This window comes from Siphateles boraxobius, unplaced genomic scaffold, assembly GCF_051911475.1.
Source record: "Siphateles boraxobius isolate OS27281-9 unplaced genomic scaffold, OSU_SipBor_1 66, whole genome shotgun sequence".
Lineage (NCBI taxonomy): Eukaryota > Metazoa > Chordata > Actinopteri > Cypriniformes > Leuciscidae > Siphateles > Siphateles boraxobius.
Window position 1 is genome coordinate 22,326,202 of NW_027509193.1, and position 23,986 is coordinate 22,350,187.

The window sequence follows — 23,986 nt, forward strand, 5'->3', positions numbered from 1 at the left end:
CTCTGAACAACTCAAAAGAAATTTTAGCTGTTCTTGTAAGGTTTTTCTAACATGTTCTTTGTTGTTCTTGGGCCGCAAACAGCACTATCTCATTGTCGAAAGGTATCACTTAGGTGAGGGCTACAAAAAAAAATGTCAAGCCATTAGATATCTATGGAACACCGTGAAGACAGTCATCCACAAGTGGTGAAATATGGCACAACAGTGGCATTATCAGGAACAGGGTGTTCCTTCAAAATTGACGAAAATACAGAGAGAAAAGCCAGAGCCGCTGAATCCTAGAAAATCTGATACCCTTGCAATGTAACAGATTTGGAAAATGTTTGCAAAGAAGCGTGGGATAATATTCCCTAGTCAAGATGTGCCAAGCTGATTAACTTCTATCCAAACAGACTTGAGTGCTGATAATAAAATCAAAGTGTGCTTTAATTAAGTGTTAGGTCAGGAGTGTGCAAACTTATGCAATAAGTCATTCCAAGTTTTTTCCTTCTTCTTTGAAATATAGGCCTATCACTTTTTTTGTTTGTTTACAGTGGCATTGTAGGTGCAAACGTTCTGATATGATTAATCTTTGTTTCATTTCCACAAAAAAACATCTGTTTTAACAAGGGTGTGTAGACTTTGTGTATCTGTCTGCGTGTCTTTTTACCTTAGCCCACATCTTTATTTGATCCGAAGTGCTGTTTCATCATGACTTGATAAGCTTAAATTAACCTGAAAGAGTGAAACTACAAAACACTATGATTGGTATTAAAAACTATTGCTTTTTAAACTATTAAAAATTCCGAGCAGGATGATTGGATAAGCATGAGAGATTGAGAGGGGGGCATGGTGCCCATTCATGTCTGCGCCACTGAGGACTACAAAGCCTTGGCGACATTATGCACATCAGGAATGAAGTTAATCTGTCTTGAGCGTTCAGTGTGTGAGACTTTCCACACTCTCTGATTAAAGATTGTAATCTGCCAACAGCTGGCATTTCATGATGTAAAGACAGGACTATAATTAAATTATAGCGATTCATATAGCTTGACCATATAGACGGCCTTATGGTCAAGCTTAGGAATCGTTATAAAAGATGTTGGTGCTGTGGTGAACGATTTCAGAGCACACATGACGGACGCCATGGACAGATAACTGTATAGAGGGAGCTCAGCCACTGCCAAGTTCCCACCCATCTGAAATTCAGCATCACCAAGAGGGGCCAATCCCTTTCTCTCTCTAAAATATAAATAAATAGCGGTCAATGAACGCAATTCATTACATTTAGCTTACTTAAGGATTAGCCTGACATGGACTTTAATTTTTAAGCTTTTCCAGTTATATTCAAACCTAGTCTGTTCACCCGCCTCCGCAGTTCAACAAGAAGATCACAGGCTGGCAAATGTGAAACAGACCCGATATTTATTGTGATGAAAGGGACACGACAGAAATGCCATCGAGGGTTTATGTGGGAAGACGTGGCGTGCAACCTGGGAAGTAACCTTAGCAACCGGAAAATCCTGAACACCCTGCATATTTGATTTACGTAGAAGCATTATTTCATCGCTGAGTCTGACGTCTCCTTTCAGCACCTTGGACAACGACGAGCACGTTTCACAGTGCGACATTGAGAAAAACGGGATAATCGACGGATATTTCTATATTTACCGATTCTTCTTCTTCTATATCTACGTTTATCACCGCGAGGAAGACGCATTGATTATCAGGTAACCAACATTTATGTTTATAACCCATATTGAATCAAATGAACTTAATTTCAAAAACGCTTTTAAAGGGTTCGCTCTTAAAAGTTCACAAAATTTGAAAAACTAAATTTTACTGTCTACACGAGCCAGTCATTTTAAAGATGTTATCTTTTATTTACGATCTTTATGTTCTCATTTCCTCGTGTTGACCCACTGCATATTTTGAATAGCTTGATAAATTATGAGGTCATAAACGACTTAAAGCTTAAATGTAGAAATATTCAATATTCACATTTTCAACACGCACTGAGAGGGATTTTCCTTGCAATTGAATATGAATTGGGAATGAATGTGTTTACATTTTAGCCTTCCATTTTGAAGCTAAGATGGATGCTTTCGCATATTCGAATCGGATACCAGCGGTTCAGTTCATTAAAACAGGGAAATCGATAATAAAAAAAAACAATTTTACGATTTTAATTAAAAGATTTGGTTTTCTATACATATATTTTATAGCATAATAGAGAGAAATGCTTATGTTTTGCATGCGTGTGTATGTTGCGTTTAAATGTTGATGGTGGTTTCATCAAAAACATTGCTTATTTAGATTAACTACTGTTGTATCACTAAACATTCATATTTATTTATTTATTTATTTTATGGACAGATTCCATATCTAAAGACCCTGTAATTATCAAGGCAACATGGGAACTGTTCTCTCAGTCTCCCCGAGCTACCGAAAGGCAGGCCTGTTTGATGAAATACCACCCCATTATACAGCTGTGCAAAACAGTAAAAACGCCAGGGACAAGAGCCTGAAACGGCAGTCGCTTATCAATATCCTGCCGTGGAAGCGCATAGTGGCGGCTTCGGCCAAGAGGAAAGGCTCTAAGAAGCTGGCGTCGGGCGACAGTCAAGATGAAGAGAATGTGGGCACCCTCAACAGCCAAAACCTGAAGAAGTCCCAGTCCTGTGCCAATCTCTCCGGCTTAACGCAGGAGCCGACCGTGAGCTCCATACCCACATCGAAAACTACGGCCAATGTGGCCTCCACCGTGAAGAGGACCTCGATCACTGAATCGGTGGGTCAAGCGACCAACGCTGGCACACCGAAAAGAGTGATCGTGCAGGCTTCCACCAGTGAGCTTCTGAGAAGTTTGGGCGAGTTCCTGTGCCGACGCTGTTACCGACTGAAGCGCCTCTCTCCCGCCGACCCTGTTCTGTGGTTGCGCAGCGTGGACCGGTCCCTTCTGCTGCAAGGTTGGCAGGACCAGGGCTTCATCACCCCAGCTAACGTGGTCTTCCTCTATATGCTCTGCCGCGAGGTCATTTCGGGCGAGGTGTCCAGCGAACGCGAGCTGCAGGCCGAGCTGCTCACTTGCCTCTACCTGTCCTACTCCTACATGGGAAATGAGATTTCCTACCCGCTCAAGCCCTTCCTGGTGGAGACGGATAAGGATGCCTTTTGGAATCGCAGTCTGGCGATCATCAACCGCATGAGTAGCAAAATGCTCCAGCTTAACTCTGACCCGCATTACTTCACGCAGGTTTTCGCTGACCTGAAAAACGAAATTCAAAAGGAAGAGGACAGCCGGCTACTTATCGGCCTGGATCGATAAGTGAACCGTTTGTGCATAAACAGGAAAAACTGTGCATAACAAGGTTTTTTGCACAGAAAAAAATACGTTTTTTTTAAAACAAAAACTTTAGTGTTATTATTAGTATTAAAAAGCATAGATTTTGAAGCTTATTTGTAGCAATGAATGCGATTGGATCAGCCATTCTAAACCCTTAAGGTCTGACCAAGATGCAGGACAACACCTTGCCAGCCAACAATGTGTTCTTTGACTGGTCATGTGGTGTTTCTGAGGTCAGTGAATCAACTGCAGGATATTCCCGACTGGGTAGCATGTTGACCTTTCCAAGTGATTCCATCCAAACAGTAGCAGCAGTTTTTATGAGTCCCAATAAAAATGCTTCTTGACTCACAATAAAGATGGGCATTAATTGAAAAGCTCAGCTTGTGCTGTATTCCTACAGCTTAGTATCAGTTAAAAACGAGAGCCAAGTTTGCAACACTTTCAAAATTATACAAACCAAAGACTCCAGTTTGACTTAACATTCACATAAATCCTACATAGATATATGAGGACCAGGAACTGCTGCTCTTGCATGGCATCACTTTTTCAACATGTTATGTTTGTTTAGCATATCTTAGTGGCCTTCAAGAAGGTCTGGGTCTTAAACTGCTGCAGGTTCAAGGCCATTTCGTGAGGTGGTCTGTCCAAACGTACATCAGTTGTTGTTGTTAATGACATTCTATATTAAGGAAATATATGATGATATGAGCTAAAATGATTTGGGACGAAGAACCGACTGCACTGCTTCCATCAGAACAGAATCTTTCACCTCGAGAAGGAGACAGTTTTCCATGTTGTGCTACCTATTGACATCGTGAAAAGAACCGAAACGGGAAACAGACAAATTGAGAGGTAGATATTTTATGTATTTTCAACAGCAAGTACTGTATGTTCTTATACGGGTGTTAATGCATGCTTCTTGACCAACCACACACCTTTCAAAAGATCTTTGTTTTATGGTTTGATGGTCACAGTTTTTTGTATGATGTTCTTTCGGACAGTGCTCCAAAAATGATGTGCCATAAAAGTTCTTAAAGTCAGCCAGAAGTACACTAAGCTTTTGTAGCCTTCTCATTAGGAAAGGGATATTTTATAAGCAGCAAAGGAGAAGAGACATTGTGGAAATACTTGAGCAGGGGACATTCAATGTTACAAATATTTTGTTAAAAAAAGAAAGAAAATATTGCTTATATTATTAGAAACTTGCCATTGCTTTCAGTCCATTATAGGTCTGGAATACTATTTTCATAATAATTATGCATAAAAACAAAACCAGTTATTTTAAAAACACAAAATGCCCTTAAATACATATCAGACAAAAACTCTAAAAGATGGTGCGAAACAAAATAGTGCTAGGGTCATGTGCAAAATAAACTATAAATAAAGTTGTCACAGTTTTAAGATTAAAAGAACTTACAAAAATGTTAATTTTGCTCAACAAGCTTCTTTGTTATTTTCTTTTCTGTATTTTTTATGCTGTCTCGTAAAATTTGAGAAGGCTGCTTTGATTAATGCACAATTTAATGTCTGTTATGACACATTGCAAACCAGTGTTAACTATTGATATATTGCTGATGAGACGTTTTAAAGTGATGTAATTAGTAATCATCTTGAGAACGAGGTGCTGTCCTTCCTGTGAACGAGATATATATTCATCAGCATTTCTCCATGCATTGTTTGCTCGCTATTCAAGCTTAATATGTGACTTGAGGACAAGCACAGTTTTTGTTAAAGGTGATCAACAGTGATTAAAGAGGGAGACTTTAAAGCAGTTCACATGTGTAATATTAAAATTTACAAAGAGGCGCTTAAATAGATTTTTGAGAGTCCTAAGAGGCCTCTATAAAAAAAAGTACAGCAGCTTTTTCAATATACAAATGATGGCATGTAAGATATTAAGATTAGTTACCTGGATACACACAGACTGATCAAGTCAATTTAGATGGCAGGTCATCCGTGACCTGATTGCACTACGTTTAGCAATATGCACAATTGAAAATTAAAGATCAATGACTGAAAAAAGCTAATAGACAACAGTCTTTAAATCCATTTATTTGTCTTTTGTCTGTTAATAGTTTTTTTTCTGTTTTTATATGGGATAATTTAAACACAATTCTGATGATTTTCTGATAACGCATTCACATGTATCCCCCATATTTGGTGTCTGGGCTCATTCTGATAAAACAATGGTGCTAATAATGCAAAGATCACGTTTTACCCATGACAAGAGCCTTCTCATTAGTTAGCTGAATGTAGTGAAGTTCTGTACATAGGGCAAAAAGACTGTATATGCATTGATGCTACTACAACAAATGGCTCCATTGGTAGAATGGGTTACTGGATGCGATGATAACTGACTGTCACAGTAAAGGTGTAAAGGAGGGCTATACAGCAACTTTGTTCTTGTCATAGATAGCCTAATAAAATAGGCAAATTTGTGTTATTATGTTTCATACATTTTTGTGGCTGATGTAACAATCTTCAACAAGAAAAAAACTGTATAGCAACAAAAGACTGAAATATGAATTTCTCTTTTCCTTATGTTTCACGTTGTGTGAATTTTGTTGATCAAAATGAAACAAAAATGTGTATCTATGATATATTTAAAGAAGCAATCTGTTATATAGGTGTGTATGAATGTGAGTTTGTGCAATGACTTTGGTCAACTCTTCTACTTTATATAAAAATGTGCATTTGCAAGCAAAAACATTGATTATGTGTCTTTGTTTTCTGTTTTATATGCCTGATCTACATGCACAACATAATTCATTACCCGTGCGCGCGCACACACACACACACAAACACACACACAAACACAGACACACACACACACACACACACACACACACACACACACACACACACACACACACACACACACACACGTGTAAATTATATTAAAAGGAACAAAAGACAAGGAAATCACTCTCTGCTCCTGACTGAAAAGCTTTTGTAACTTTAATAATGATTCATTTTTATTTAATTTATACAGTGAAGATTATGCAAAGTTATTTTACATTTGATTACTTTATTCAGTTTCTGTACCTGAAAACTATTGTTAGATACCTGAAAAACCTGAAAAGTACTGTTTATTTTATTTGCGCTATTGCTTCTAGTTTTAATAATTGTTTTTATTTTCTTTATTTTCATTTGACAGTATTTTAGCCTGAACATAGTACATAGCTACCGAACCGTACCGAAAGTATGACTCTAAAACCATGACAAAAAACGAACCGTGAGTAATTTGAACTCTTGTTACACCCTTATATATATGAATGCTATATATATATATATATATATATATATATATATATATATATATATATATATATATATACAGTGCCTCTGCTCTGCTGTCGAACTAGAAATTTGCGTTTATTGCATACCATGTAAAACAGCCGTATTCCTGTCACCTCAACAGGCGCAATTGCAAAATATTTACTGTGGCTTACCTGTAAGCATGAAATTATGTTGATACAATGGACAAGTTGAAGGTGAAGTGTACAGTTTTTGTGCTACTACTACAAAATGATCAGGCCCACTGTTTACTTGTCTCAGTCTCAGACGTCACCGCCACAGACTGCTGGCTAAATGTGGCACGCAAAATTGGAAACACTTCAGGAGTTTCAAAGTTGTCATCTGATTGGTTGAATTCTACAGGATTTCCAGGAGATATGTGTGTTGCCTTCTTTAATGGTCCGCCTGGAAACAAAGATGATGTGACCATTGATGTATATATGCCTTATTAGCCACTGTTTCTATGGGTCGCTACACATAGGCTAAGCCGTTCGCCTTATGGGAGCGAGTAGACTGCGTTTGCAGAAATTAAAAAGTTACCATGGCAAAAGTAAAAACATTATAAAGTACCATAGTAAATACCTGTAATATTGAATACATATAAAAACACAAACCAATTCTCACCTGTGAAAGGTTATCCCATTTCTTCAGGAATTTAAATCTCGGCGGTTTCACAACTAGAAGCAGCGCAATGTTGTGACATCATTGATTACTGTGAATGATGACACACTGACCGTTCCAAGATGGTGGGCGCGCCGACGTGTCTGGAGTGGTCAAATGTGGCATCCACGTATACGCATCTATGGCTGTGATGCCAAACCCCCATATGGAGGAATTTTGACAAATAGCGCTTACCAGTATCAACTAAATGCTGGATTTTCAAAACTACGTACAGTAACTAAAGTTTGTGGCATAAACTCTTTAAAATATGTCCAAGAGTTTTACACACTGGTCTGTGTGTAAGGACATCGACATTACATTTTCATGCCCCTAAACATGATGTGGAACCAAAAGAACTGTGATTGGTTGCTTTACATTTCAGTCAGAAGGCCTCTGGGCGGTCCTTGGTCAATGAAAGCTATGGAGTCCAGACCTTCTGGCGTCAGTCTGAAAGGTCTGGCTACCCAAGGCTGTGTCTGAAATCAACACTATACCCTTAAATAGGGCACTATTTGAAGGGACAGCCATTTGTAATGGTGTCTGAAACCATAGTGAACGTCAATGAGTGCACTCATTCAATCCCACAATGCACGGCAACAACTATACAACCGATGTATGCTCAACCGCTAGAGAATACCCATAATGCACTTTGAGAGTCAAATTAATTCCCGCATCTGACCAGAATATGGTGCCCCCAGGTATCCATTTAAAAAAAAAAATTATTGTTTAATTAAGACTTTCATTAGCCATATTTTCATTTGCCTACTGGAGCTGCCAGTTTCCACAGTGAACTCACTCACTCGCTTTCATTTACTCCTTCAAGTGGACTGTACAGTGGAGCAATGTAGGGAATAGTGAATGAGGGTATGGGGCGATAGCTTGGACACTGTAAGCCAGCTGTTAAAACATCCAGCTGTTCCTAAATATTCCTACCATGTGCACACTGCAGAACACAGATGGGGCTGCAGACGCATCAAAGAGACGCACAGCAGAATCATGGAGCAATAACTGTAACAGCTGATACAGCACAGACACTACACACAGACATATGAAAACTTTACAGTAGAACAATTAATTTTTACATGTATTATCAATGTACTTTATTAAGCATAAAAATGATGTTTATATAATATGAATGTATGTAACATTTATTGTTAAATGTCGTTGAGTGTTGACCATTTGTGTATTATGCAATGAGTGGCCAGCAGGTGGCACTCAAACTGCATGTGTTGCAGCCTCAATAGAAAACTCCACTTAATTCCGCAATGTTTTCTCTACACTGGCGGGCGTGGTATACCTAAAATAATCTTAAAAATTTCTAATAACAGATCTATTTGCTAGACTGTAATATATAATACCACAATGCACCTTCGTTGTCAAATCTGACTCAATCTATCAATCAACGACGTTTCAATTCCATTCAAACTCTGCCTGTCTGTGTTTAGTGTCAGTGAGACAGATACAGTCTCTGAAAAGATAAGAGTCTGTTCGGTTTTTGCATGTAGAGGTTCTTTTGGAGAGATTTATGTAAAAATGGTGTACTCATAATGAAATATTTTTTTCCTTATTACTTAATGCTGTAGTCAATTCTGAATTATTGAACCGATAAATTACTAGAGAAAAATGTGTGTCCCTGCAGAAAGCTTTGGGGCTTGGTAATATTGTCTGTAATTAACATTTTCTAATTATTCTGTCCTTGTTATTCTGTTTAAATCTTCAAAACAACTTAGTTTATTGAAATTAACATGCTAAACACTTAGTATACTTGTCCTTATACAGCCATGACTTTTGAACACACACAAAATAATATTATGGATTCACTTGCCTTTCAACACAATTATCCTAAAGCACCAGATTATCAAGAGAAAGTAGATGAGGTGTAAAAGGAATTCATTTTCACTGCACACTCTATCACAGGCTGGGGTCTGTTTCGATTTTGTCTGACAGTAATTGAGAGACAGACTGTGATCAATAACAGAAAACCTTGGATGTGACAAGCTCTGCCTGCATTTTACCAAATATTATAGTTTCCTTTATCATTACACTCAAGTTGCACCATTGGATTTTTTGCCTCATTCCACAATGTTGAAACGTCAACACACCACTGAGAGTAGAATTAGCCATGGCCAAGTTTAATTTTACTGTCATTTAAGAAATGTTCAGACACATTTGTATGAGAATGTAATATTTTAGCTTTATTTTGATGCCATCGCTTATGCAATTTGATGTCTACCATATTTAAGCAAATTAGAAGAACATGTTGCACTCTAAAAAAAAATCAAAAGAAAATTCTTCAGGTGCGTGGAGCCAAGGAAATATGACATTTGTTTTATTTTCTGGACTGCATCGTGCAAAAAAAGTGCTAAGCGAATTAAAACCAAATGAACAGGATTAAACTTTTTAGCACATTGCTATCTTCAGTGCTCACAATGCAACATTCACCCTTTTCTTGATAAATTAGCAATTAAGGATCATAAGCTGAAATTAATTATCACAAGTGCAACTCTATCACAGCCGGAGCTCCAAGAGAGTCTGATAGTTAGCATCCAAGACAAAATATTATAGGTATTCAATTATAGCAACAACAACAACAACAAAAAGAGTATAAAAACAATGCATATAAGACAAAAATCACACACACACACACACACACACACACACACACACACACACACACACACACACACACACACACACACACACACACACACACACACACACACACACACACACACACACACACACACACACACACACACACACACACACACACACACACACACACAGACACACACAGACACACACACACACACACACAAAATAACTTTTACAAAAATCAGGAAAGTTCTAGTTCTTCATTCATACCATCAGGGAATAAAGACTTAAGTCCAAAGATCCAGAAGGCCTCCCTTTGCAACAATTTCTTATCTCTGTCTCCGCCTCTCCTATGAGGTAAAATCAGTTTTTCAGGAACATTTCATGTCAGAAAAATAATGTTTGGCAAACTTAAAATAGCGCTTGGGGATGTATCATCCTGTTTTCGAATAGCACTTGTGTGTTTAATGATTCTTGTGCGTAATGCACGTGTGGTTTTGCCTATACATATAACTGGCAAAAGCAGATGTTAATGTAAAACACGAGCAGATGTTAATATAGATCACATATGTAATTTTGCAAGTATTCAATTGCCTAATCTTGTATGTTTTTAGTATAGAAGGATGTGTTAATGATTTACTATTGACATATTTTCTTGCAAGAGTATGAAGACCTCCGATGCGTGAGCACTGAAGAACGCAAATGTGCTAAAATGTTTTCTCCTGTTCATTTGTTTTTAATTCACTTTGCACTTTTTGCACGATGCAATCCAGAAAATATATATATATATTTTGATAGACTTCTCTGTACTGATTCCAGTGTGCGGCCAGCAACCTTCTTGCTCGTTTACCATATTTAAGCACTCAGAGAAATATTTAATGTGGTTTAACCCTTCTTTATTAAGATATGGTGTGATTTCAATATGGTTCACATTTATATGGTCTGCTGTAACTGCTTCACAGTTTCATCCCCCTATAAATTAACATCCTTAACACAAGCTCATGAAATAACAATGATACACTGCAATACACTTGACATTTGGCCAGTTAAAACTTTTTTTCTTTAAAAATTGCTTGCCAATGTGTTAAGTTTTCAAAACCCTTAATATCACAACAGGTCATCAAAAGTGCACATTTCAGCATATTTTCAACAGTGTTAGCAAAACACTCAAAATCACAAAGAACCCTTTTCACTATACAAAATACGTGTTTAATCTAAATGCTTCACTTACAGTGATTCCCTCTTACTATCAAACTTTTGATTTGCATCTTTTCTTGTTCAGTTAATTTGTCTATTTTAAGTGTCACTGGCCCACCGGTGGGCCCATAGCCATAAAATATTTAAAACCGCAATATCCTATAAACCTAAACTAATCTTGACAAACTATATATCATTTGAAAGCTTAGAATCTCTAGTTTCCATATTTGGTGACTGATTTTCAAAGTAAATTACAGAGGAGCCGTAATTTATTAATTTGCAACAAGAATATTTTCTTACACCTAAGGCGTGTGCAGACCTTTATTTTGAAATAGTGATGAACATGAAAAATCATGAAAGAAGTGTAGAAACTTATGTTTGTTTTTAATTTTTTTTTAGAAAAAAAGGTCTGAAAATGTTTTAAATATAAAGAAAACAATAATAAATTCATCATTTGTGATGTGGCAGCAAGCTATAACGTGTGTTTATTAGAGGTTAAATGCATATCAAAATCTGCCAAACTTCCCATACCACTTCTGAATTGGATGTCTACTTCATAAATTTTATAAAAATTGTGGAAGTAATGGTTCATATCACCCAAACCACATATGGAAATAGAGGCGCCCTTATATGGGCAGTAATGGAGTCTGGTTGTCACCAAGTGAAAAAGTTTGGTACTGCGCCCAAACAAAATCTTACTGAAAGCTATTTTTTTTGAGATATCAATGAAGATATTTTTTGAGAAACACAACTTCTCCAGATTTTTTGCTTTGATTTTCTTGCAGTTTTAGAGTCCAACATGTTTTGAAAAAAAAAAAACTTTTTTTTCTGTTTCACTTTCTTAATTTACAAAAATCTACAAAAATCTGCCAAATGTCTTCTTTAAAACAAGACCAATCTTACATCTATATTCCAAAGCATTCTTGAATTATAACCATTTAAGTTTGGAATGTGCAGTTTCATGTTTATTTAAAAAAAAAAAGGGGGGGGGGGGGTGACACTTAAAGGGTTGATGGTTTATCAATTAACAATTTGGTACATCCTGACATAGATTCTAATTCTATAGATATAGGTTCTGTAGAATCTATGTTCTCGTAGTTCTCATATTACAATAATCTTGCTGCAGTGAAAGCATGAGGTCAGGTTTTAAAAAACGATTCATTGTGTAACAAGTGTGATCAGTTTGGATTTTTGTACTAACAGTACTTGTGGAAATAGTACCAAAGTCAATAAAAAACGAATGTGCTTTCTCTTATAAGAGTATTTCTCTTATAATTAATATTATGCAATAGTATCTCATTTCTATAATATTCAAACTAAGTGAAGGATTCCTTGAGCTAAAGGGATTTTGAATTGAAGTCTTTCTTTTGTATCCTATATGCTTTTATCTCAACATGACAACAAAAAGCGGGCACATTACCTGGGACTTATATACGGTACCATCAGAATTCCCATCTGTCCAGACCAGACTCTCAAAACTATCAGAGCACATCTGGAATGTACTTTTGAAAAAAAAGAAGAAAAAACAGGTTCGCAGTTGCTACGTGATCTTGCATGTTGAGACAAGTGAGTAAATCAAGCAGCCCTTATGGCATGTTCTGATTCATGTATCCTGAGGACACCTAACAAGAAAGAATTATCCCACTAAGTCTAATTACTGTTTGTTGACATGGTGATATGGTGCATTTTAGTGAGGTTAACAGATAAATGGTCTACAACATGAGCACTTAATGTTAAGTGTATTTCACACATTATAAAACATTACAAATAATTACAGCAAAAAACTAAAAATCCGATTCGAAAGCATACGGAGCATTCTGCTCTCTAATCTCTCTCGCAGCATAGGCTACTTTGATGTCATACACAGATCAGTCTGCTTCAAGTTGAACACACTTAAAAAGACATCTGCGGCAGCCTAAATCGCATACTTCCCTACTATAGCTAGTAGGCAGAAAACACTAGGCGTAGGTGGATCCCAATTCGCATAGGGGAGAGCGGGGCACAACCTAACGCTTCTTGACTTTCTCAGTTTGTGTAAATCTACTTAGGGTTCAGAGTACTTATTTTTTCCCACATTAATTAATTTCACACGTCAAGTACAATTTTGTGGTTTTGTTTTATTAATACAGTGTATACTTTTTCTTGATATACCCCGGAAGAATGGAAGTGAAATGTGACAACATGCCCCTTAGGCATTTTTTTTATAATTAAAAATAAAGTAATTTTTAAGTTTGACAACGAACACACCAGAAAACACAGCTATACAACATAGTTCAAAACATAATAATAATTAATAATTTCTGAACATTGACTCTCAGTCTTTATTCAGTCATGTTTTCTCATGAGATAAAAGTATAGAATAGAATAGAATAGTTCTAGGGGCACATTGTAATGCGTGTTACAACATTCCTCACATGCACATCTGGGATTTAAACCCTGCTAGTGTCTTCTGCTAGTTAGCAAAGAGTTCTGAAGTGTACATTGATGGACACTTTACTATCCCATGAGGCCAAGGGGGAGGATTTGTCAATAGTGTTGATGCGACACACTGGTAGGTCACGTGATGGGGCAACGTGGCAAATGTAGTATGTCCGGATTACATTCACACACACATTCATAGAACATACATTTTTAGCAGTTGTGAAGTAATTTCTTATTCAAAATAAGTACCTTAAGAGAGTATGAGAGATTTCAGAAACAGCCATCCACTCTTACTGCATGTTCGTGCATTTTGGGGGCGGAGCAATACAGGAGGGGGTGTGTTTGTTTGCGTTGATCTCAGAAATCACTTACTGAACCTTTAAGATTAAACATAGTTTAAATAATGATGATGTTAATGTGGTGACTATGCCCAATTTAACCCTTGAGAGATAGCCTATAAGTTCCAATAGTATTTCAGAATCAGTGAAAAATTTTAAAGGAAAAAAGTGTAAAATATTTTGAACATTGATTGTAAATTTAGATTTAACTTTAACTTTACCTTCACCTTTTTATTGTCTCATTCTGCTTTCTAAAAATGGAAATCATAAGATGAATAACTATTATTTTATTCTATTGTCAGCCCTAGTTTTTAACATTAAAATTAACAATGTATCTGCAGTCTCGTAAAAATGATTTTTCTTCGTACTTGCAATTCAGATTTTTTCGTAAAAAGATACACAGAAAATGAATATGTTTCCTTTCTGGTTTATGCAACATAGGTAGAAAAAAGACAGATCAACTTAAGGCAATTTTTTCAGTAAAATAATATTTTATTTTGGTTTTAGTATATGTTTAGTAGGCTATTCATCAATTACAAAACAAAAGCTATGTTTCAGAAACAGCATGTTGTTTCTCTTTACAGTAGCCTATAGGCTATTATAAAGTAAAACATGTAGCCTACAACGTCTGTTGAAAATATAAATGATATATTTTAGGAAAGCGTCCAACAGGGGACCATATAAAAAAGTTTGAAAAGCTCCTTTTTAGACATTACAACAGATTGCTGCTGTGTGAGTGTAGTCTAGCGTGTGCAAGTTCGTCCTCTATCAAGGTGTCCGCGGCCGCGCGCTCTATATTATTTCAATGCCCTCCAGGGTTTTCAACATCCCGGAACAACGACGAATATGAACAATAAGTTCACAGCGTCTGACAAATCCGCTCCTGTTCAGACCCTGATAGACTCACCTTTCTCTGCTCTCTGTTTCTGTCTCGCCCAACAGAAACTTCGCAGAGACTATTAGAAAAAATGAATGTATTTTACAGGCACGGGCTCCGTAAAAACACGATTGTCTTGGTTTTCGTGTTGAGCGCGGCTCGTTGCTGTCAAACGTTTAACTTGGATGTGAGGTTTGCAGTCGTCAAAGAGGGAAACGCAGGCAGTTTGTTTGGACTTTCGGTTGCACTTCACGAGCAGGTCGTAGGAGAGAAGAGACACCTGTAAGTATATTATTTCAATGTAAATTACCTGACCTCATCATGTCAAATGTCATAAGAAGGACTTCTCACTGATGTGCACCTGTTGAGCGTTTGATATCTGCATTAACGTTGTTTTATTAAGAAGTTATTTGTATTTAGTTCAATCACGCCTATTTCTTCACAGATTTATTTAGTTATGCACGAATACATTTCAAATGCGATTTATACGAAATATATGCGAAATATATATGCGATACCTGAATGTATGATTTATATGATGATCATGTTTTCCATTTTTTAGTTAAAGGAATAATTCACTCAATATTGCAAATTCTGTCATCATTTACCCACCCTCGAGTTGTTCCAAACCTGTTTGAATTTCTTTCTTCTGCAGAACACAAAAGAAGATATTTTGAAGAATTTCAGAACTCAGAAACTAAGCAATTTATGGACCCCATTGACTTCCAACAGTATTTTTATTTTTTCATACTATGGAAGACAAAGGGGTCCATCAACTGTTGGGTTAACCAAATCCTTCAAAATATCTTTTGTTCAGTAGCAGAAAGAAATGCATACAGGTTTGGAACAACTTGAGAGTGAGTAAAAGATGACAGAATTTTTATTTTGAGGGGGAACTATTCCTTTAAAAGTAATTTTAATAATGTTTTAAGGGTTTAAAGTAAAACAATATAATACAAAACTAATTAAAAATTGATCCTTAATGTAACAATTGAATCTTATTACTACTACAGTGTGCAAACTACATTCTTTTCTGTTTTGACTTGATGATGAGGATGAAATCCTGAAAACATGTGTGACATTGTGCATGTGTGAATGCTTTGGTCATCTTCTTGTTTCAGTTTTTGTGCCATTGAATTAACTCGATTAACTCCGGTAAATGATTAACATGAAAGCTCCATTTCACAAGAGGATATGAGACATACTGTGACTTGAAGGGGCTTGGCAGGTCAAGCGCCTGCTTGTCTAATGTTTTATAGCCGTCATAGTTGCTACAACAAACTTCGCTGCCTTTGTTCTAAAAAAACTGTAGCTTAAATATTTAGTTTTGACAACACTTTTTGTTTGAGATTTGATACTGAAATGTATTGATGAATGAAAGTCCTGATGGATACTGCTGGCCAAAAGGTCAGGAATAACATCTATGAAATGCGCATAATAACCGAATAAATGAAAATAAACAAAATAACTATGTTAGTTAAGGCCTTCTGAGTTGTACACATTGACCAATTACCCCCTGCTGTAGACAAATTTCTAACCCGCTGATCATTTACAGTTGTCGGTAAGTTCCTCTGAGACCCATTTGCTGATGACTGAAGCAGTAGGTTTTGCTTTGTAGTACACTTATTTAGAATGGGAGCTTATGAGTGCTGTGAGACCTGTATTGCCAGCCTCATAAGGCAATAACTAGTATGGAGCATGCAAGAAGACTGAACTCGACAACAATATAATATTATCTGCAGTCTAACAGCTATAAATTCATTTTATAGTGTGACATAACATTTTTGCTAAAGATGCTCGGTGGGAGGAGTAGAAAAACACCACCTTTGCAGAAAATGTGAGTAAGTGCAGGCTTGCACACAATGCTGCTTTTTCATATCCCCAGGAAATGATAATTCCACAGTGAAAGCCAGCCATGTTACTGAATTGACTCACACAGGCTGTTTTTACGAATGTTTTTACGTAATTTTTACGTAATTTAAAATAGAGCCCAGTTGAAAAAATTAAAAAAGAAAGACAACATTTGAGTATATAAACAATAAATGTGAGAGATATTTCTTAAGCATGCTAATTGCTGACAGATATATACAGTATGGTGCTATAACAGAATACCCTGACTTTTCAATTTAGTCATCAGCACATGAAGGAGCCACAAGGATAAACATGTTGAAAACCACAACAGTAAAGACTCTTATAAAGACCTAAAGCGATATGCAAAATGAAACCACAAATCTATCCAATCTTAAAACATGTCTCATGTTATATGGGTGTGATTTCTGCAAGCACAATAGAGATAATCAAATTGTCTGATTTCATTTTATAATGTTTTGATTCGACTGCAAGTAGAACACACAACGTACAAAGAATGAAGTAAAGCAGACTGAATAAATCATAAGACATGTCTCTTCCTTGTTAACAGATGTAAGAAACTATACCACAAGAGAGTACTGCTGTCTGAATTGGCTCATTTCCCTCCGCGGTCTATAAATGTCTTTCTCTCAAAAGCAGTGTGGTGTAAATGTTTGCTGTTTGTCATATGTAGTGCGACTAATGGTCAAACAAAGGAAAAACAGATTCAGTGTTTGTCTCTGCCCTGGTCATTGTCCTAGAGGAGTCATCCCAAGCTAATGTGATGCTGTCTGTGTTGCTAAATAAGTTGTCTGGTGACTTGATTGCCCGTCATTGAACCTCAAAGGAAGAGCACTGCATTTGTCTGCTACCCTGCATCTTCATTTACCTCCAAGGGTTGGAGCTAATTTAAAATAGAGAGCAAAGCTCTTAAATTGTTGTGGAAACATCTGTGTTTTTGTACTAAGGGTTAGGATTTTAATTCGTAATTTGGAGGAGTTTGCTTTCACATATTGAGGAAATACGTCCCGTCTCGGTTTATGATTTATGTACGCAGAAACCGTTCAGAGGTCCTCCTGATCTTAACTGCACTGACAAAGGACAATTTGAGAACAAAGATAGTCGAGATGATATTAATTGGACGGGCTAGACATTCATCATCTTGTCAAACACATAAAGGACTGGCTCAGTGACACACAAGGGCATCCTGTGTGTTCTGTCTTCCTGTGGCCTGATCTTTGGTCATTTGTCTCATGCACTCTCATAGACTAATAACCTGTTTCCTTCATGTGACGGCTTTAGCTAGAGCAGCAGAACTGCTTCTTTAGCGCTGCTCGTGTGCTGAAAGTTCAGTAATTCTCAGCTCTTCATGACCACAGACCACAAACTCAGATGCATAGCAAGGTCACTGTTGGTAAACGGTAGAGTAAAAGTACATCTGCTTTCTTTGCAGGATGACTTTGAAAATGCCTTGATCTAGTTGGTCAAGAGTGCAGGGTTGAGCAATGGCTATATATGCATGTATGTATGTATGTATGTATATGTACACTGTAAAAAAATTGCTGTAGTTATGCAGCTGTTTGCCAGTAACTTACTGTAGATTTAAATTGATGTATATTTACTGGCAACAGTTTGTTCAAAGTTAAATGAACATTAAACATTAACAAGTCTTTGTCTTTACAGAATAAAAAAAAATAACAATCTAATGCAAAGCATTCTGGGAACCAGAAATGTTAATCAACCTTTTTCTGTTTTTTTTCCTTCAGATTTTGGTTCCCAGAATGCTTTGCATGAGGCTGTTATTTTAGTTTTTTTCTGTAAAGATTTAAAGTTCATTTAACTTTGAACAAACTGTTGCCAGTAAATAACAATCAATTTAAATCTACAGTAAGTTACTGGCAAGCAGCTGCCAGTAATACTGTAATTTCTACAGATTTTTTTTTACAGTGTATGTATATTTGTTTCTCTATATTATCTGACCTAGTTCCTCTATTGCAGTACTGTCTCATCCCTGTCCCATTATATTTTTTTGTCAGTGTTCTGCTTTTGTGAGGTGTTAACAGATTCGGGCTATAGCATGAATTCAGATATAGAAATGAATTAATGACAAAAATAACTATATTTAACAGTACTGTCAAGTCAAATCCCCTTTATTTATAAAGCACTTTTACAGTGATTTTACACCTTTTACAAGCAACAAGAAAGTGTTGCTTTTCGGCTGTTGTTCAGCTGAAGTCAGTTCAGTGTTGATTCAGGTTCATTGTATAAAGATCATCAATAAATTAATTCATTTAATCTATAAAGCAATTCTGCAAAAAGAAAAAAATATGTCACTGGCCATGGTTCAGTTCTCATACTGCCAGTACAGTCAGATCAATAATATTGTTTTATCAATATTGTTAGGCTTTTTATGCAGCCTAACAATCATTTAACAGATGTGAATTATAGAAATGTGATATTGTTATCTGTATATCAGTCAATCAGTCTTGCAATTGAAGAAATTAATGTCATTACTACTGTGCTGTTTGGAGATGTCTGAAGTTGAAACATTAATTTAGCCACTGTATCAAATAAATACCTAGGGTTGTGTTTGTTCTCTTTTAAGATAGTTGAAAAGTAAGCAGGTCTAGCCGTTTTTAAGGCCTTTCTGTAATAACACTTTCCTTCCATGAAATGCGAAATACTTTGTTTTCTTTCCTTCCAGCTGCTCCTTCCTTTGTTTTTGGGCTGCTCTTGAGGGCTCGAGTATGCTAGTTATACCACGGCAATTGTCAAAGGAGCAACCATATCTAAAGTGCTGGAAATTAGTTCTTCGTTCTTCCATATTTGTAACGGGCTTGGTTTTGCAGCCTTAAATGGAGTATAGACGAGACTAGATAATGATCTTAGATGTCACATTTCTGTTTGGTCATTCCTGTTTGCACACTAGCACACTGATGCGCTGCTTGGCCATTCAGATTAGACGGCCGCAACAAACTGTTGTATAATTATTCAATTCATGTATCTACAGTGTTCTGCCCCATTGAAAACTGCTGCACACTGCAACTTTACCTGAAAGTTCTAAATTTAAGGCAAACATAAGGCTGCTGAATTGTATTTCCTGTGTGATTTCCTGTCTGTTAGTTGTCTGGCATTTCTTTCATTAGCAGCTGTGGTTATCCGGTTCACAGCTGTAAGGTGTCAGATTGTCAAATTAAGTCTATTATCTGTCTAAACACATATGCATACTGTGAAATAGATAAAACTCACTTCAACAGATATTTAAAAGCTTTGCGTGAATTGGTATTTAGTGCTCTTTTACATATAGATAAAACTTGACAATGTGTTAAATTTATTGCTAATGTTTTAGAGCATGCATGCCTATTCATCAAGACTTACACCATGTCTACAAGTAAGGCATGTGACAAGACTAGAACACTCCCATAATAATCAACAAAACTATGAAGTCACATTGAGTATTAAAGTTATAAAATGTTATTATAGTAATTGAGTTATCAGTTGAATAGGATAGGAATTCTGAAAACTTTCTGAAAACTTTCAACTACTTTAAAATCATTGAGTGGTCTAGACAGAAGATCTTATAACAGTTTCAGTTGAAGTAGAGTAGGTTTGTCTCGCCTTTGGCCTGGAAGGCCTTGGAGGGAGAATGACTTGCTGTGCATTTGGAGCATCAAAGGTTTTAGGATTAGACATTATTCATTAATCTGAAACGGCTGGAATGTCAAGCATGAGACTTGTCACCCGAATGTACTAGGTGCAAAGTGTTTGTCAGTTTAGTGACTATTGCAGCTTTGATCCATGCTGTACCTGTAAAGAAATGCTTAAATGTCTGTGATAAAGGATATGAATGGTTTTACGAAATATGAATATAAACTACTGTTAAAAATGTGGGGTCATTAATTTTGAATAATAAAAGAAGTCTCTTATGCGGAGTCTGACCAAGGCTGCCTTTATTTGATTAAAAATACAGTATAAAATAGTAATATTGTGAAATAGTATTACTATTTAAAAAAATGTTTTCTATTTCAATTTATTTTAAAATTTAATTTATTCATGTGATGTCAAAGATGAATTTTCCAGCATCATTACAGTCTTCATTGTAACATGATCCTTCAGAAATCATTCTAATATGCTGATTTGCTGCTCAAGAAGCATTTCTTATTTATTATCAGTTGTACCGCTTAATATTTTTGTGGAAACCATGAACCCTTTTTTTCAGGATTCTTTGATGAATAGAAATGAAAAAGAACAGAAATTATTTGAAATAGAAATCTTTTGTATTCATTCATTGCTATATAGGCGATTAGGGACATGCATTTCACCTACCTTACCTTGAATGTCAGCAACACAGCCAGAAAGTTTTTCTGTCCTAATCAAGTTCTTTGTTCATGGCCAGACAGTCTCAAACACTGAGAATGGCCACTGAGCAGTGGACCTTTTTCTGTAAGGACTATTTACTGAGAAGTCAGGCTTTTAGAACGGGTCCTTTTGTGGTATATTTAAAGACACATACAAACAAAGGTAAAACATGTGAACTCTGGCCCTGAAATTCATTCAGTGAAACTGCTGAAGCAGACACACCTTCTTCTTCTGCAGGTTACAGGAAGTTGTGTTCCCTGTAATCTGACTCATAGCTGTTTTTTCTCAAGCCAAAAACTTTCAATATCTCATTTAAATCAAAAAGAGGCATATTATATATATATATAATTTATTTATAATCTCTCTCTCTCTCTGTGTGTGTGTTGCATTTTTATGGAAGTAAAATAATATCAAATGTTTTTGAAATAAAAAGCCTGTTGAATTGCACTACTTGAAAAAAAATAGGCATTGCATTAACCCTGCTTGCATTTTAATGCATTGTATTTTTAGGGCTTGCATTTTTATGGGCGGAAATTCAACATGGTTGAATATTTAAGCTCTGAATATTTCAATTAAAAACATTTCAAACACATTTTCATTATTAAAAAAACAATAATCCATATTCACCATTCATATTTCATTTCCAAAATATTCAAACTGTTTAAAAATACAACCAATAATATTCAACAGGCAATTTTCGGTCCATTTTATTTCGCTTTGCAAATTCGCTACCACAAATTCAGTGGTTCAAATTCGACAGTAAATTCAACATTGACGTCCAGGAACTGCAGGAAAAGCAGTAGATTGCCGAGCATAATCTCCATCTGCTGTTAGTCGACCTCACCATCAGATGGTGCAAAAGCGCTTAATAAGATAAGATATTTAGAAGACTGTTAGTAACCACTGACTTCCATTGTATGGACAAAAAAAAGATCACTGAGACATTTCTCGTAATATCATCTTTTATGTTCCACAGAAGAAAGAAAGTCATTAAGGTTTGGAGTGACATGAGGGTGAGCAAATGATGACAGAATTTTAGTTTTTGGGTGAACTATCACTTACACCAAAACCTCTTATAATTTAGTTTGTAATGACTATTTTCCACACTCTCTCTGACGCTTAGAATTAAACTGACCATTTTGTTGCATCCGCTCCTTTAAGACTTTAAGTAAACACCCTTTTTGTATATGAGATGAGCAACAGCGCTCATAAAAGGTTCTGTTGTGGTGAACATGCAGCGATGAGGAAGAATCTGACATTCTTTCTTGCTCATTCACCTTCTCATGACTTTCTCATTTCCTGTCTTGTCCTTGCAGATTCGGAGTCACATGACAGGAATGAGGCGGAGAAGCAAGCTGATTGTGGTTGGTGGTGGTGGTTTTGAGGGGGACGTTAGTGGGGGTCCAAATGAAATTAGGCCCAAAGGGAGAGGGAGGGATGTCTTTCACTTCACCTTTCTCTTTCGTTATCCCTCCATGTCTGCCTCCTCTCTTTCCCTACCTTTGACTTTGACCTCAGTCTGTGTCCTCATCACAGTCTACCTCACCACAATGTGTGATGCATATGAACAAGTACAGAAACTGTGTTGCAGCGGAAAGGAGTGTTGTGAAAATTAGGCCAAAGGAAACCTCAGACTGTGCATTTGTTGTTCTCTTGGGGCAGCGTATTACAGTAATAATATGTTCACTTATCGCATTTGCATAGATGACAGGACTAGAACCATGATTTAAAGGGATAGTTCACCCAAAATGTAAATTAGTACCCACCCTCATGGTATTCCAAACATGTATGACTTTCATTTTTTTCTGCAGAACAAATTTTTTTTTGTCATAACTTAGTTGTCCATATATTAAAAGTCAATGGGGTGCTGTGTAGTTTTGGACCTGACTGACTGCCATTAAATGAACAAAAACAGTTCTTCAAAATATCTCATTTTGTATTCAGCAGAAGAAAGTCATACAGGTTTGGGGATGAGGAGGAGTAAATGATGACAGAATTTTCATTTTTGAGAGAACTATGGCTTTAAGTAAGTCTACGTAATATTGATAATTACAATGGAAATGTATATTGTAATTACATTGGAAATTGTAAGGAAAGTTGCAATGGCTTATAGTTGTCGCTGCAGTATAGTTATAAGCAGGTATACTAGAATCAGAAAATACTACTCAGTTATTTATAACCTAAGTTCCAAAGTTCTGAAATCTATGGTAATTATACTGTCAGACATAATGCATTTCTGTTGAAATTTGCCAAACTGAATTTAAAGAAGTTGAAATGACCGCATCGCCAACTAAAGCCAATTCATAATCCCGTTAGACATGAGTCTTGATCTGATGAGATCTCATCCCTCACAGAATATTTATGAGGCTGCAGGCTGCAAGGTGGATAACATAGCAAGGGTGCGTGTCTCCAAAAATCATGAAACATTAATGAATCGAGCTTGCAGCCAGCACTGCTTTAGTCATTATTATGTCTGTCGTGCTCTCACCAGTATTGAAATAAAATTCATTGATTTTGTGATTATAGTTTTATGAAATGCCTCTTTAATTCTGCTCACTTTCCTCAAGGGCTCTAGAGGATTACATCTATCCCTTGATGACAGATGTGGGTATCTTATGCTAGACTCTTATCTATCTGGATTTAATAATCAAAAACAAAATGGTTACTCATTGATAGGGGGAGCTTGAGTAAGTGATTTTCCCTGCAAGGAATGAAGAGTGAATGTATCATAATAGCTCGCCTTTGGAAATGCAAGGAAGAGAAGGAGAGACGCCTATTTATTTGGGTATTATGTAGAAAATTCTGCTGTGACCTTATTGGCGGATTGAGTCCTTATAAGATCCTCTGTGGCCTCTTACTATTCATGCCTCAGTCTCAACTTGTTGCTTGTATACGTAAGAATCCGTCTCTCCATTCAGACATGGTCTGTGTGGAATTGTTGCGATGTTGACCATGTAAGTTTTGATTGTTTGTTTAGTTTAAAGGATTATGCGTTTGATATGATATATTGAATTCTGGTTATGTTTAGTTTCTCTTTGGTGTTAAATTCATTTGATTGAGCTGATT

The 23,986-nt window shown here is 36.4% G+C and overlaps 2 protein-coding genes across 4 annotated transcripts in view; both read left to right on the forward strand.

Annotated features, from left to right (window-relative positions):
* Positions 1-1,104: 1,104 nt before the first annotated feature.
* On the forward strand, positions 1,105-6,035 carry cdk5r1a (cyclin dependent kinase 5, regulatory subunit 1a (p35)). 2 transcript variants are annotated; one of them, XR_013196895.1, is made up of 3 exons: positions 1,105-1,709; positions 2,356-4,722; positions 4,827-6,035. XR_013196895.1 is itself a non-coding variant. In XM_077213858.1 (2 exons), the coding sequence occupies exon 2, from the start codon at positions 2,393-2,395 to the stop codon at positions 3,305-3,307; it is 915 nt and encodes a 304-aa protein (XP_077069973.1). In that variant the 5' UTR covers positions 1,173-1,709; positions 2,356-2,392; the 3' UTR covers positions 3,308-6,035. The 2 variants fall into 2 exon arrangements, 1 of the variants encoding a protein (XP_077069973.1); XM_077213858.1 differs by having other exon boundaries at positions 1,173-1,709; positions 2,356-6,035.
* An 8,508-nt stretch (positions 6,036-14,543) lies between these two features.
* itga3a (integrin, alpha 3a) overlaps positions 14,544-23,986 on the forward strand; it is a 48,428-nt gene continuing 38,985 nt past the window's right edge. Inside the window, exon 1 of one of the 2 annotated variants that reach the window (XM_077213010.1) lies at positions 14,544-14,995. In XM_077213010.1, coding sequence (XP_077069125.1) covers positions 14,805-14,995 — 191 coding nt within the window. In that variant the 5' untranslated portion in view covers positions 14,544-14,804. The remainder of the gene's footprint in view (positions 14,996-23,986) is intronic. The other variant, XM_077213009.1, reaches the window with a different exon arrangement.